Here is a 15,575-nt window from a genome sequence, read left to right as displayed (position 1 = left end):
TGAACACACTTTGGGAGGGAGGAGGCTGCACAAGTTGAGAGACCTCTGCTCTGGATCTGAGCTTCAGAGTTCTCAGTCCCACCAGCAGAGAACCTTGCAGCAGACAGGTGACTACAGAGGTTAGGCTGCCTGCTGACCTTGGGCTCAGGGCCTGTGAGACTCTATCCTCAGATGATTGGGGTCTGTTATTACCATCGACCACCAGACCTTTCAACACTCAAGCCTCCTGGTGCATGAACTTTGGCTCTCCTGATATCACAACTGCCCTACACTGCAGTCTCCTACCCAGAGGCTGTGGCATATTGTCCCCCAGGCCCTTTGACTTATGATTTTTCCATGCAGAAGAGTGCGTGCCTCATCTCAAAATGGCAACCAATCACAGTCCTTCAAGACATGAGTGAGAAAATGGACCTCATGTCTACTGCAGACTCATCACATAGGTGGAATCATTCTCTAAGCAAATGCCCAACTGAGAATGCAGTCCTCTGCTGAGTGGGTAGAACTGCCAATCACTTTATCAGGGCTTCCTGGCCTAACCTGATGAGGCTTCTGTGTTGGGTCTTGTCCACACCCTCTTTCTTCCCACCAGGGAGTCCTAACATTAAGTATAGGGGTAGGGAAACTAAGCAAAAATGGAAATGTGGGCCTTAGGAAGTAAAGGCCGATGGTCCAGAACCTTGAATGTATTGGTTAAATGTTTTTTTCTGGGTGTATGTGTCTGTTAATTGCAGTGTTCAGTAATCTTAATTACATGATCATAAGAAGCTACCCCGTTTTTTCTTTCTCTTTTTAAAAATTACATATCTTTATTTTATGTGCATTTGTGTTTGGCTCCCAATGACTGGTGGTGTGGAGAAGCTAATGTCCTTATTTGACAAAATAACACAGAGGAGTGATGCTTCCTTTTGAGGTGTGTCATTACGGCAGGACTTCTGCGATCCCCAATCTGAGTGGTGCTTACTGTGCTTTGAGTTACTGGGTTTCATTATCCTTGATTGAGGGAATAAAGGACAAGTTAATAGGAAATACCACGAAACTCGTAGACTAAGTGTATTGTCAGCTTTAGAAGTTTGGCTGTTTACATTCTCATCTCATCTTGGATTTGAAAATTAGGTATACAAATGAGAACAAGAATTCCATGTAATGCTGAATACCTGTTAAGTGTTTCTTAAAAAACACGAGTTCTTTGCTATCAGAACAATAACAAAAATCCCCAATTTTTAACAAAAAAATTACATTGGCAATCTTATTGAGCTATAGATAAAATTTATATATTAAACTTTTTCTTGACACTTTTTAATTAATTAAAATCTCTAAAAGCAAATATATTGAATGGAAGTAAATCAGTCAACTGATGGGATTGGTCTTTTATTGGAGTAATTGTTTTTATGGTATTTTGAATTAATTTTTCTGTCTTTTTAAATATGTCTTCCACAAATCAACTAGAAAATGACTTTCTTTTCAGTGACTACTAATTGATACTGTGATTCAGTTTCACTTCTTAGATTTAGGTATTTTCTTCTATATTCAGACTCGTTGCAAAATAATTTTATGACAATATTCAGATTGCAAAATAATTTTTAATTCTCAACTGTTCAGCCTCCATAGAGACTGCGCTTCCAGCTCTTATTGTTCCCATATTGGAGCCCTGTGGTACTTCGGAGTGCCTACACATTTTTGTAGATTTGCATTCTGGAATGTTCCAATTGATGCTTTATGGACTTGGTAAGTTACTAAATGTAGTCACTCAATGTAAGAATTTATGTGTGTGTGTGTTTTGCCTGCATATATGTATGTGTACCACATGCGTGCCTGGTACTCACAGAGGTCAGAGAGGGCATCAGATCCCCTGGAACTTGTTGTTACCGATAACTTTGAACCACCATGTGGGTCTTGGGAATTGAACCCCTGAGTCTTATGCAAAAGCAACAATTGCTCTTAACTCCGAGTCATCTCTCACCCAAGGAAAAATGTGTGTGTTTTTTTTTTAAATGCAAAATAAAAATGAACTGCTATAGCCGGGCAGTGGTGGCGCATGCCTTTAATCCCAGCACTTGGGAGGCATAGGCAGGCGGATCTCTGTGAGTTCGAGGCCAGCCTGGTCTAGAAGAGCTAGTTCCAGGACAGGAACCAAAAACTACAGAGAAACCCTGTCTCGAAAAATTAAAAAAAAAAAATGAACTGCTATAATGTGTAGGAAGGCGTAGTGTCTGCAGTGTTGAAAGTAAGTATGGAAGGAATAATGAACTGCCTTACATCTTGTACTTGGAATTCTTAAGTCTGATTTGAATTTTTATTTGTATCAGAAGTTAAATTTGTTTATTATATAAAAAGTAACTTTGAGGGGCTGGAGAGATGGCTCAGAGGTTAAGAGCATTGCCTGCTCTTCCAAAGGTCCTGAGTTCAATTCCCAGCAATCACATGGTGGCTCACGACCATCTGTAATGGGGTCTGATGCCCTCTTCTGGCCTGCAGGCATACACACAAGACAGAATATTGTATACATAATAAATAAGTAAATATTTTTTTAAAAAAAGTAACTTTGATGGTTGATGGTTTTTGCATTATTTATCCAGGAATTCAATTTACATTTCACTACTAATATTTGACATAGAAATGACTACTAGGAATTGCTAATCTAATTTGTGATTAGAGAACATGACAGTATAACTGTATAATGACTTGGTATGGTATATAGAGCCCTGGAAGAATTTTTGTCTCTGGCCTTAACTTAGAAATGAAAGTTTAACTTCTAGGCAAGTGTTTGAACTTAACTATATTCCCAGCCCTAAAGTTTGTTTTCTACTTGTTCTGTTGCTGAGTGGGTATTCTCAAATGATATATTTACTAGGAACAAAAGCATTTTTGTTCCTAGTAAGGAACAAAAGCATTTTTCTGTGACTTCTAAAACAATGTTCCTGAATGTGAAATCATGTTTTCCATTTGCAAGTAATACTAAACAAAAGAAATTGATTAAGGATTTTCTGATTCTGTCAAGTATCTATAAAGGTAAACAACTTTGTTATTTATTCGTTTGAGATGGTATGTAGCTCTGGCCTGGAACTTGCTATGTAGACCAGGCATGCTTTGAATTTTTAGAGATCTCTGCTTTCCAAGTTGGGGTTAAAGAATTGTACCAAAACCTGGCTAAATAGGTATAATTTTTTTTTCTTTTTTCGAGTTTACAATTGGGCAGTTCTGAAACTGTTTCTTTTTTAATTTTATTTATTTATTATGTATACAATGTTCTGCCTGCGTGTGTCCCTGCAGACAGAAGTTGGCACCAGATCTTATTACAGGTGGTTTTGAGCCACCATATGGTTGCTGGGAATTGAACTCAGGACCTCTGGAAGAGCAGTCAATGCTCTTAACCACTGAGCCATCTCTCCAACCCCCAAATAGGTATAGTTTTAAAAAATATTTTATCAGCTCATGGAAAAGAGGACTTTGAATCGCATATTAGTGAGAGTTAATGGCATATGGCAGTAGTTTGTTTAAAGATCCCCCCCCCCCAACAATACACATTTAAATAGAAACATCACTTTTGTTTCTCCGGATACCACAGATAGTTCCACGTAACAGCCGGTGATTCCAGAAAAGCACTGCAATTACATCATCTAGTTAATATTCTTCATCCTTTCCCTCATCATTATTTACTCCAAAATAATCTTCTCTAGGGTAGCCATTTTCTCATTGACTTTCCTTTCTCCATCTCTTCCCTTATACATCAATGAACAAGGGCACATTTGGCATACATCAGATGAGGTATGATTCAAGTAAGCCCAGGCCTCAGCAATGGCTGTGTCAGGTAGCTTATCCACAGCTCACAACATTTTGGCTAGGTCCACCAACTACCTCAGTAGGAAGGTGCTGACCTTGAAGCTGGTGAGTCACTGCAGCAAACTGGATAGTACACTTGGCTTTGAGGCAACAACAACAGTGCTGACGTCTTTGGGAACCATGTCACTGATCTAAGAAGCAGTAAGCTATGTATTTATCATGCTATGGCTGACCATCTAGTTGTCTGGATTAGAATGATGATAGGGATTTAGGTACAGAAATACCAATGACAAGAAAGTCAATGTGGGATAGATAGGGTACCATGAAATGCCTCCTAAGGGAGGCAGTGTTCCAAGGCATAACTGGTCAGTAAGGCAGTTAAGGTTAATTAGTTGAACACCCAGTATTAAAGTTTTTATGACTGTTGATGAGGAGGAGGCTGTGACAAGAGCAGGGAGGGGAAACTATAAAATAAATTAATTCATTAAAAAATTATAACTAATGTCATTGAGGTCTTTATTTTTATTATGAAGGCACAAGGTGCTCCACGTTGATACAGGTAGGAACTAGAGACCTAGGTAAATAGAGACCTCTTGCTTAGTTTTTCTTCCATCAGGAAGGAGACAAGCACACAGCCAATTCATCAAAGCCATAGAAAATCCTGTGTATTAGTTAACATATGGTTGTAAATTCCTTGCCATTGATGGGCTGCTAGAGTGGAAGAACCAGTAGTAGGTGCCATCACAAAGTTTTTTTAAAAAATATTTATTTATTATGTATACAATATTCTGTCTGTGTGTATGTCTGAAGGCCAGAAGAGGGCACCAGATCTCATTACAGATGGTTGTGAGCCACCATGTGGTTGCTGGGAATTGAACTCAGGACCTTTGGAAGAGCAGGCAATGCTCTTAACCGCTGAGCCATCTCTCCAGCCCCCCACAAAGTTTATAAATAACTCTGTGTTCCAGATCTTTTGAACACAGCTTTGAGTTCATGCTTGCCACTCCCTATCCTGTATCCACTGAAAAGGAAAACCACAATGATCTTACTTCTTGTGCTTGACCAATTACTTGATACGATCATGCAGCCCTAACCATTCTGTCAATTAGCTTGGTCAGTGTGGATGGAGATGCATGCATGTGTATGACTTAGCTTCCTATTCCTCAAGAAGTGTACTATAAGGAGTCTCCACTGAGATATTACCAATGAGTCAGAGGGAGTGCAGTGAAAGATCAGCTGGCTCCCAGGGTGCAATATACTGCACAGCACCTCTAGCTGGGAGGGTGGTCTTGTGGCCCACTACTGACTTGTACCAGCTGGCTGCAGCCATGCCTCAGCCACTGTTGCACTAGCTCACATACCTCTGTGTGCCTTTTGCTTCTCGAAACCTTTTCTTTAGCTATTTTCTCAATCATTAATAGTACAGAAATTTTTTTTGTATGCAAGCAAAGATGCTATAACAAGATAGAGTAGAAAGTATTTTCTCACAGTTGTGGGGACTGTACAATATTAATGTAGGTGTTAGAGGTGTTAGTTTTAGTGTGGGCTTCATTCCTGACTCCTAGGCTCTTCTCTTCATGTCCTTCCCAGGGGGTGCGCACTCTCCTTTCCATTATTCCATTAGAGCAATAGTTCTCAATTTTCCTAATGCTGCGACCCTTGAATACACTTCCTCATGTTGTGTTGACCCCCAACTATAAAATTATTTTTATTACTACTTCATAACTGTCATTTTGCTACTGTTATGAATTGGAATATAAATTTCTGATACGATATTTCTGATATGACCCCATCTGAAAGAGGGTGTGACCCACAGGTTGAAAACTGCTCTATAGAGATACTAATTGTCCTCGCTTCATGACCCTTTCTGAAAAACCTAGCTACTTCACAAAGGCTGCCTTTGAACAGCACAGCATTTGAAGATGAGGACTTCAGTATAAGAATTGAGAGGCGAGGCTGTGGCATAGTATACCACAATAGTTTTTTATTTGTCATTTTTTTTATATATTTTTATCTAGTTAGTTGAAATCATTTTGTGCCTTATTAATATTGTCATTACTGTCATTAAAAATTTGGATTGGTCTTTAGAAAGCCAGTTTGGGCAAGAAGTTTTCCTTATGTATGCTTGATCATTTGTATGGTGTTAAAAGCAGTATTTCAGTAGGCTGCACTTTTTTAAAATTAAGATTCTAAGTCTAGTAATTTTATGAGTTTTAAGTAGATATAAGGTGCAAATGCTATTTAACTCATAAAATAGTTAAAACTCTCAATGTTCCAAGCACTATTCATGTGTTTGCTACCTGCTCTTGCCAGTGAAATGTGAAGGAGAAAAAGCAAGTTGATTGACAGCTCCTGATGGATTTAGTTTGTTTTCTCACTCAACTACAACATGGGTTTCTGCCTAAAAAAATAATTTTCATTTAAACTGTGGCTATACAGATAAGGATTTTGTTTGTCTTATAAGCAGTTAATTAATGAATTCTTTATTCTGTAGACCAGGCCACTCTGGAGGACATGGAAAAATCTGTGAATGACGATATGAAGCGGATCATCCCTTGGATTCAGCAACTTAAGTAAGCTTACTTAATGTAGCTCAAGACTGAAAGGGAAACCTATCTTAACAGGATTTATTTTCATCTCCATCATTAGTCTTAATCTGTCACTGTCCTTAAAGTTTATGACATGAAACTTGAACATCTTTTGGTTCCTTGGAATGCATCCAGGATGGCAGTGTTCATTTGAGATCCTCTAGATCCAATGTTAGTCAGAGGGCTATGGCACTGAACTATCATTCCTCTCCATATTTTCTCTGAACAAGCACTTCAGACATCACTTAATTAATATTTGTACCACGTCCTCTAATTGAATGCCATTTGTTCTTAGCCAGAATTATTTTGTTTCCTGAGACAGGGTTTCTCTGTGGCTTTGGAGCCTGTCCGGGAACTAGCTTTGTAGACCAGGCTGGCCTCGAACTCACAGAGATCCACCTACCTCTGCCTCTGAGTGCTGGGATTAAAGATGTGCGCCACCACTGCTTAGTGCTTATCCAGAATCTTTGTGGTATTAATCTCTTAGCAAACCCAGCATCAGAACAGTTGTTCCTTTTTTCTCTAACGTTGTCATTTAGTTTCAAAATCATTACCCTGTTAGCAAAACCAGAGATGATTGCACTCTGGTTACACTAAGGTTCCATTATGACAGCTCTGTCAAACTTTTTTTTTCTCTCCTTGAGACAGAGTTTCTTGTCTTTTCTTTTTTCTCTCTCTCTCTCTCTTTCTCTTCTCTCTCTCTCTCTCTCTCTCTCTCTCTCTCTCTCTCTCTCTCTCTCTCTTTCTTTCTTTCTTTTTCGAGACAGGATTTCTCTGTAGTTTTGGAGTCTGTCCTAGAACTCTCTTTATAGACCAGGTTGGCCTCCAACTCACAGAAATCTGCCTGCCTCTGCCTTCCAAGTGCTGGAATTAAAGGCGTTTAAAAGTGTGCGCCACCATTGTCTGGCCTGGGTGTAGTAAACTGAGTTGTTACCACTTCTTGGCTGATTTGAATAACATTTTGTTCAACTACAGTCCTGTGTGATCTTACATTTTCATTCCTCTTTGATCAAAACTTAACAGTGGAATTGCTGATATAGAGAATAAAAATTATGTTTGACTTTTGAAAGAAATTCCCAAACTGCTCTCCAAAGTAGCTGTGCCACTTTGCCAGTCAGCATCTGAGGGTTTCTGTTTTTGTTTTTTGATTTTTTTAACACTTGTTATTGTCTTTGGTGCAAGGAGGTACCTTGTGACAATATATCATATTTTGCCTTAATTATTAATAATATTGAGCATCTAGTTCACAGGATTTTTTTGTATTATACAACAAAACCAGATTCTAATAAAAGAAACAGCTGAGCATCGTGGCACATGCCTCTAATTCTAGTATTTGGCAGAGGCAGGAATATACTGAATTCGAATTCAACCTGGTCTCCATATTGAGTTCCAGGCCAGCCATATAGAGGGGGCTCTAATCCACAAAAGACCAAACCAAATCAAAAATCCCAAACAACTCACATACAAAATATAAACCACTTTTTAAAGTATTGAATTGAGAGACAAAGTTACATATACTCCAATAATATCAAACATATATATCCTAGGAAAATAATTATAGAAGCTGCACATTTTTCACTCAATATTTATAGGAAATTAGTATAAAGCTCACATAGAAATTTTTTGGTCCTCAGAATCATAACAAAAAGTCAAGGATGAAATAATAAGCTTAGGATTGTAAGTAAAAACCTCCTGTCCCAACTGTCATGATATTGAGATAGGGGAATTATGAATTGGATGCTTAGTAAAACTTTGTTCCAGGGAAAAAAGGAAAAAGAAAAAGAAATAGTAATTCCACATGTATACGTTGTATAATAATATTAATTTTGTATGTTTTGTTTTTCAAGACAGGGTTTCTCTGTGTATCTCTGACTGTCCTTGAATTCTCTGTGGCTCAGGCTGGCCTTGAACTCAAGGAGATTTACTTGCTTCTGCCCCCCAAGCGCTGGGATTAAAAGTGTGTGCCACCACCACTTGGCTATTTAGGATTTTTAATGTAGCAGTGAGCTTGTTTTTCGCTTGTACCATATGTAGATGAGCAGATATAACTAATCAGAGAGAGTGAGTTAATTTGTACTGAGTATGTGTGCCTTTTATGCTTATTTGTTTTTCTTTTAATAGCATTAGTAGATATAACAGTCTCAAAGAATTTTGAATGGCATGGATATCCATTTGCAACTCTTGCCCAAAGTGAGGCAAATGACGATACATTTTTAATGTTTATCTTAATTCCTTCGATTGATCCTTTAAAAGTTGTGATTAAATGTCAGATGGGTTTTAATGATGAAAAATCATTTTTCAGACTCTGGAATAGCGATATTCTGATCTGTGAATTTGAGACCAGTTTAATCTACATAGTGAGTTATAGGTTCACTAGGCTACATGGTCAGAACATGTCTCCAAAACAAACAAAAGAAACCGAAGGAAACCCTCCCTGACCATTTCACTTTTGTGTGAATTGGCAAACTACCCTTAAGATGTAATATAATCTTCACTTATCTCAGCCTCCCCACCCATAAGGTGTAATATATTCTGACACAGTTCCAATGCACATGGTTAGCACACCATTTGTACCACATGTAGTTCTTTCCGAGAGCACTTTTTCCTAAATTGACCTCTACCTTATTCAGTAAATGGAGCGAGTTTGTTCTCAATAGTTTGGCCTCTTTGGCATTGCTGTACTGCTATGAAAGTCATTCTTTTGTGTTACTTAGCTCATTGTGGACCAGTAAGGGTCTGAACGAGACCTTTATCATTTTTTTTACATATTTGATTATTTGTTATCGAAGCCACAAGGGTGGTCACATAAGTATCTATAGAAGTACTATAGTAAACTCATCAAAGTTAAACCCAGTGTCTGACTTGAAAAGGAGGGAGGAAAGAGGGGAGTTAATGCCAAGCACTTCACACATAATTTTTATAAAATATGGGGCTAACATCTACAGTGATGAGAGAAAAAATAGTTTTTATTCTTGTTTCTTGTTTTGTTTTATGAACACTTTAGATTAATTTTTATTTAATTTTTGATATTATAATATAACTCCCTCCATACCTTCCCATTTATCCCGCCCCAATCCCCTTCAAATTCCTGGTTCCCTTTTTCCACTAATTGTTGTATGCATTTATGTATATACATCTGTATTCCTGAATCTAACCAGTTAAGTCCATATACCTTTACATGTATGTACATTTTCAGGGCTGACTGTTAGACACTAAACAGCTGGTGTGTTCTACCCACTTTGTAGTATTTTTGTGTGTGGAATTCCTGAGACAGGTTTTCTCTGTGTATTCATGGCTGCCCTGGAACTCACTCTGTTGACCAGGCTGGCCTCAAACTCACAGAGATCTTCCTGTTTATGCCTACTGAGTCCTGGGATTAAAGGTGTGTGCCACCATCTCCCAGCTCTCCTCAAGTTTCTTAGGAAAGATACTGATTTTAGTTTGAGTTATCTTTAAGCATTGGGAATCTGCCATTCTGTAGCTTTTATCTTAGGCTTATACTTCACCCCCCCATCAAATTATTCACAGTGCAATTTACATTTCTTACTCTATAAGTAGAATTAGAAGCCAAATACAAAACTGTAGAAATGAATTATTGATTTGATCGTGTGTCCATTGACTAAATGTCTTTTTTTTTTGTTTTATTTGATTTGGAAATTAGTGGCATACAGTTAACCCAAAAAGTTATGGTTTTATGATGTGAATTATCTTTTAAATTAAGGTTTTGGCTTGGACAACAGCGTTGCAAGCAATCTATAAAACATCTGCCTACAATAACCACTGACACGTTGTATCTTTCCAACTATTCAACGCATCCCATTGGAAACCTTTCTAAGAATAAGCTGTTTATTAAACTTACCCGCCTTCCACAGTACTACATTGTAAGTATGTCAAGCATGTTTGGTAGTGAACAAGTTTAATATGTATGGATGTATTCAGAAAACTGTCTTGTTTAATTTCATTTATAAATGAATTTTAGTGTCTGATGTTCATATTGGGATTTTCAACCCAGGGGATATGAATGAAGGCAGAAAAGTAGTTAAGATTCTGCTGGGAAATGTAGGATAGCCTCTGTCTCTCCCTATTGCCTCTGCCATTATAAGGCCCTAGTTGTTGGGAGGCTTTGTTCATGATAGACAAGGAAGTCTTAGTTTCTGATCGGAACTAAGCATCTCTTTGGTTAAATGCAAGCATTTGAGTGCAATTAACTATAACTATTATGAAGATTTGGAGGAATTTGGTATCAGACATACTAGCTTGGTTTTAGTTAAATATGAGTTTGTGTAAATATAGACTGGCTAAAAGTAGCTTTATTTTCTCCTTTATTGATGGCATACTGTATTTTGTTAATGGCATATTCCTTCTTTTTCATATTTTTATTCTTCCTAGATTTTTTTTGAGAACTTGGAGTTTTCATATCATTTTCTAATTTTTTGACTTTTTTGAATTTGTTAAGAATTATTTTTTAAGAACTTACCATAAATACATTTTCACACTTAAGTTTCTGTGTACAACAAGTAAGTATTTGTGATAAAACTAAGGTGTTTGAAAATATTAATCTAAGATTTCTTAAAGAATAGGAATGAATTTTTAAAGTTTTCCATTGTACCTTTTCAATCTACCGTCTTAAATTGATACCAGGTACTGGCTGAGCTGTTGATGTAGTAGGTTAATGAGTTTACTGTTGACATGAATTTTATCATTTTATGAATTTTAAAATCTCAGGTATGGAAGTAGATTTGACATGTACTGAAGGGCTATCTGTGGTTTTAGTTTTTGTTGAGTTGCTTGTGCTACATGTCTTCTTAGTGATGATGAATAACCAAACTGTAAAATTCATAGAGCTTTGGGCTCAGCCACACCCATAATAAAATTGAAGTAGGTACATATTGTTAAGTTTCTGGCCTTACTTTGTAAGCATCGATGAATAGCTAGCTTTTAGTGTCAGTGTCCCATTAGCAAAACAAAAAATTGGTTTAGATCAAACCCGATTGCAGGTTACTCTACTTCCTTTAGATTTGTCACTTAAGTAGAAAAAAATTAACTGCTACTGTGACCATTAAAAATAGGAAAGGACTGGTAGCGGTGGTGGCACACGCCTCTAATCCCAGCACTCGGGAGGACGAGGCAGGCGGATCTCTGTGAGTTCGAGGCTGGTCTGGTCTACAGAGTGAGTGCCAGGGCAGCCAGGGATACACAGAGAAACCCTATCTTGAAAAAAATGAAAAACAAAACAAAAAGTTTTCTTTTTTTTCTCCCTTTCCATTTGTTGGTCACCTTTGTTGTGATCTAATTATATACTATGAAAATCTGTGCTTTTTAGTATATGAGGTTTATTATTAAGTGGGTGCTGCTGGGATTAACTCCATGGTTCACACATGCTAGTCAAGTGATTTACCACGGAACCCCTCTTTTTTTTTTTGAGACAAGGCTTCACTAACTTGTACAAGTTAGCCTTGAACACAACCTTTATATGTTTGTATGTTTGTGTACTATATGTGTATAGAAAACTGAAAAAGAGGTATGATAGCTGGGTCTGGAGTTATAGACAGTTGTGAGCTGCCATATAGGTGCTGTGAACTGGAACCAGTGCTCTTAACCTTGAGTTTTCTCTGGATCCTCATTTGTAATCTTCCTGTCCTAACTTCCCAACTACTTTGGATTAAAGGCCTGACCCACCAAGGCTGTCTCAGACTTGAGATTTGTAAAGTACTGGTTTTGGTTAAGTGTATAGTTGTACCCTCTATCTCAGTAAGGGTATATAGATTTACCATGCCACTTAATGCCCTCATACTCTGTCTTTTTTTTAGATAGATACTGACATTTCTAAGCTGCCATAGTGGCTAAGAGGAAGGCTTAAACAAACAGTTTAACTTCTAGGAAAAAATACCAAAGTGTGTGACCTTGGACAGGAAACTCCATTTTTCAGTGTCCTTATTCTTCATAAAAATAAAGACAACCCATGACTCCTCACTGGTACTCTGAGGAGGCATTTAGGATAGCACTGGCATGGTTAATTCCATTTCGGCACTGCTTCTTTTTTATGTTGTCCCCAGAGCAAACAACATTTTTTTAGTTCAAAACTTGGGGTTTAGCTGGGTGTGGTGGCAACACATCTTTATTTCTAGCACTTGAGAATTGGAGGCAGTTCAAGGCCAGCATGGGCTACACTGAGACCCTGCCTCACATACAAAAGTGAAAATTTATTTTTGCATGTTTCCCAGTGAGATGTAGTTGTTGTTTTTTTCTCTGATTTGTCTTGGCCACAGTAATTGAATTTTTAGGGTCTTTTCACAGATAAGAAAGGTAAAAGGGATATTGAAAATAGATACCATTCTAGAAGACCTACTTGGTTTAGGTATATTTTTATTTCAGCTTATAATAAGAAGTATGAATGCCATCTGGGTGGTGGTTGCGCACGCCTTTAATTCCAGCAATCGGGAGGCAGAAACAGGTAGATCTCTGTGAGTTCGAGGCCAACCTGGTCTACAGAGTGAGTTCCAGGACAGCTCCAAAGCTACAGCAAAATCCTTTCTCGAAAAACAAAATAAAACAAAACTAGCATCAATAATTTATCTCATTTCTTGTGTTTATTGTTACTTTTACTCTTTACATTCTTTTTTCCCTTTGCTAATATTTAGAAGACACATCGTATACTTACGAAGAATGGTTTTTAAAAATATATTTTTTTTCTTAATTTTTTAAAAAATAATTCCAAACTCCACTTGATATAAGATGGAGAATGTACTCTGGTTCTTATTCTACTAGGGCTTACTTCCTTCTGATTTGGATCATTTTAGGTTGTGGAAATGCTTGAGGTTCCCAATAAACCCACTCAACTATCGTACAAGTACTACTTCATGTCTGTGAGTACTCCAGATCGTGAAGACAGCCCTGTCATGGCACTGCTGCTGCAGCAATTCAAGGACAACATCCAGGACTTGATTTCCTATACAAAGACTGGGAAACAGACCGGAACGGGTACCAAGCACAAGGTATGGTCACATAGAAGTTAGAAGTTATTTATATTAATGTTTTTGCAATCCTCATCCCATTTCATCCATCCATCTATTTATTTACTTATTTTTGTTGTTTTGGGGACAGGGATTTTTCTGTAGCTTTTGAGCCTGTCCTGGAACTAGCTCTTATAGACCAGGCTGGCCTTGAACTCACAGAGATCTGCCTGCCTTTGCCTCCTGAGTGCTGGAATTAAAGACGTGTGCCACCACTGCCCGGCTTCATTTTATTTTATTTTTAAAATTTTTTATATTACTGCTTTATTTATTTATTTATCTTCCTTTTTATTATTATTATTAAAAATTTCCACCTCCTCCCACTTCCCTCCCCCTCCCCCTCCCCCATTCCTCCTCTTCCTCCCCCTCCCCCCACTCCCCTCTCCTTCCCCCTCCAGTCCAAAGAGCAGTCAGGGTTCCCTGACCTGTGGGAAGTCCAAGGTCCTCCCCTCTCCATCCAGGTCTAGGAAGGTGAGCATCCAAACAGGGTAGGCTCCCACAAAGCCAAGACATGCAGTAGGATCAAAACCCAGTGCCATTGTCCTTGGCTTCTCAGTCAGCCCTCATTGTCTGCCATGTTCAGAGAGTCCGGTTTGATCACATGCTCCATCAGTCACAGTTCAGCTGGCCTTGTGAGCTCCCATTAGATCAGCCCCACGGCATCAGTGGGTGGGCGCACCCCTCGCAGTCCTGACTTCCTTGTTCATGTTCTCCCTCCTTCTGCTCCTCATTTGGACCTTGGGAGCTCAGTCCAGTGCTCTAATATGGGTCTCTGTCTCTATCTCCATCCATCGCCAAATGAAGGTTCGGTCTGAAAGGTTGTCCTCAGCACAGGGACAGGACTCTTGGAGGTTGAAGGACCCCGCAGACAAAAGGGCGAACTTCCTGTTTTGTTTTTTGAGACAGTTTCTCTGTATAGCACCGGCTATCTGGGAGAGCTGGCTCTGTAGACTAGACTAGGCTCCAATTTCAAAGATATGCCTGTCTCTGTCTTCCTGAGTGCTGAAATTAAAGGAATACACCATCACGCCCGGCTGCCTTTTTTATTTTTGAGATATGATCTTCCTGTGTAGATTTGGCTGGTCTGTGATGTCTTATGTTACTAATTCTTGCTTCTAAATTGACACCCTCCAGCCCCTGCCTCACAATTACTAAGTGTACTACACTTAGTTTCATTATTCTTAAACAGAGGTATAGGGCAGCAGTGAAACAGTTACCCACATTTTCTTAAAAATGTTTCTTCTTTTTTGAGGGTAGGGTGGTGGTGTTAGAAATGGGGGGCTTTGTGTACTCTAGGTAAGCACTCTTCCTCTGAGCTACATTTCCACCACCCCCCTTTTTTCAGATAGGTTTCTTTCATTTTATTTTCCTTTTTTGTTTTTCATTTTACTTTTCTTTTTAACCCTGGACTGGCCTCAAATTTAAAATCCTTCTGTTTCCTGAGTACTAGAATTACAGGTGCATACTACTAAATTTGACCAAATGCTTTTCTTTTAATTCTTAATTGATAATTTCATAAAAACCAACTTGCTAAACATAAGATAAGTAACTACTATGTTACTTGTGTCTGGGTTATGATTTGCTCAATGTGCCTGTGTTGACAGGTCTTATTTTTTGTGTTAACCCTGAGCTTTGTTGTAGAGCTTTATTTGCCTTGGTGAATTGTAATTTTGTACACAGTTAAAAAAAATTTTAATTTCTAGTTGTCTGATGACCCATGTCCAGTAGAATGCAAGAAAGCCAAACGAACAGGAGAAATGTGTGCCTTCAATAAAGTTCTAGCTCATTTTGTCGCTATGTGTGACACCAACATGCCATTTGTAGGACTTCGATTGGAGGTAAGTTCAGAATTTTCCAGTTGTGTTTCCAGCTGAAGAATTGTTCTCGGGTACACACAAGCTCTTTTGTCTCCCAATCCATCAGCTCATATTCTTCTCCTTAGATACTGGAGATTAAATTCTTCCCAATTAAAGAAAATAGATAACTTTACTTGGTTTTTTTTTGTTTGTTTTTTTTTTTTTTGTTATTTTTCGAGACAGGGTTTCTTTGTGTAACAGCCATAACTGTCCTAGAACTAGCTCTTATAGATCAGGCTGGCCTTGAACTCACAGAGATCCGCCTGCCTCTGCCTCCCGAGTGCTAGAAGTTAAAGTGTGTGCCACCACTGCCCAGCTGAAAGTAGACAACTTGTAAG

At 38.3% G+C, this 15,575-nt stretch overlaps 1 protein-coding gene across 4 annotated transcripts in view; it reads left to right on the top strand.

The window, feature by feature from the left end:
* The window catches only part of Med14 (mediator complex subunit 14), a 104,778-nt gene that overhangs the window by 46,813 nt on the left and 42,390 nt on the right, over positions 1 to 15,575 (top strand). For all 4 annotated transcript variants that reach the window (XM_075956814.1, XM_075956812.1, XM_075956811.1 and 1 more), the window contains 5 exons: positions 1,600 to 1,725; positions 6,275 to 6,353; positions 10,090 to 10,249; positions 13,169 to 13,363; positions 15,085 to 15,219. In XM_075956814.1, the coding sequence (XP_075812929.1) occupies positions 1,600 to 1,725; positions 6,275 to 6,353; positions 10,090 to 10,249; positions 13,169 to 13,363; positions 15,085 to 15,219 (695 nt within the window). The remainder of the gene's footprint in view (positions 1 to 1,599; positions 1,726 to 6,274; positions 6,354 to 10,089; positions 10,250 to 13,168; positions 13,364 to 15,084; positions 15,220 to 15,575) is intronic.

The sequence above is a fragment of the Microtus pennsylvanicus genome, chromosome X (genome assembly GCF_037038515.1).
Source record: "Microtus pennsylvanicus isolate mMicPen1 chromosome X, mMicPen1.hap1, whole genome shotgun sequence".
In the NCBI taxonomy this organism is placed as follows: domain Eukaryota; kingdom Metazoa; phylum Chordata; class Mammalia; order Rodentia; family Cricetidae; genus Microtus; species Microtus pennsylvanicus.
Note: the sequence above shows the minus strand (reverse complement) of the source record. Positions and strands in the feature narration are given on the sequence as shown.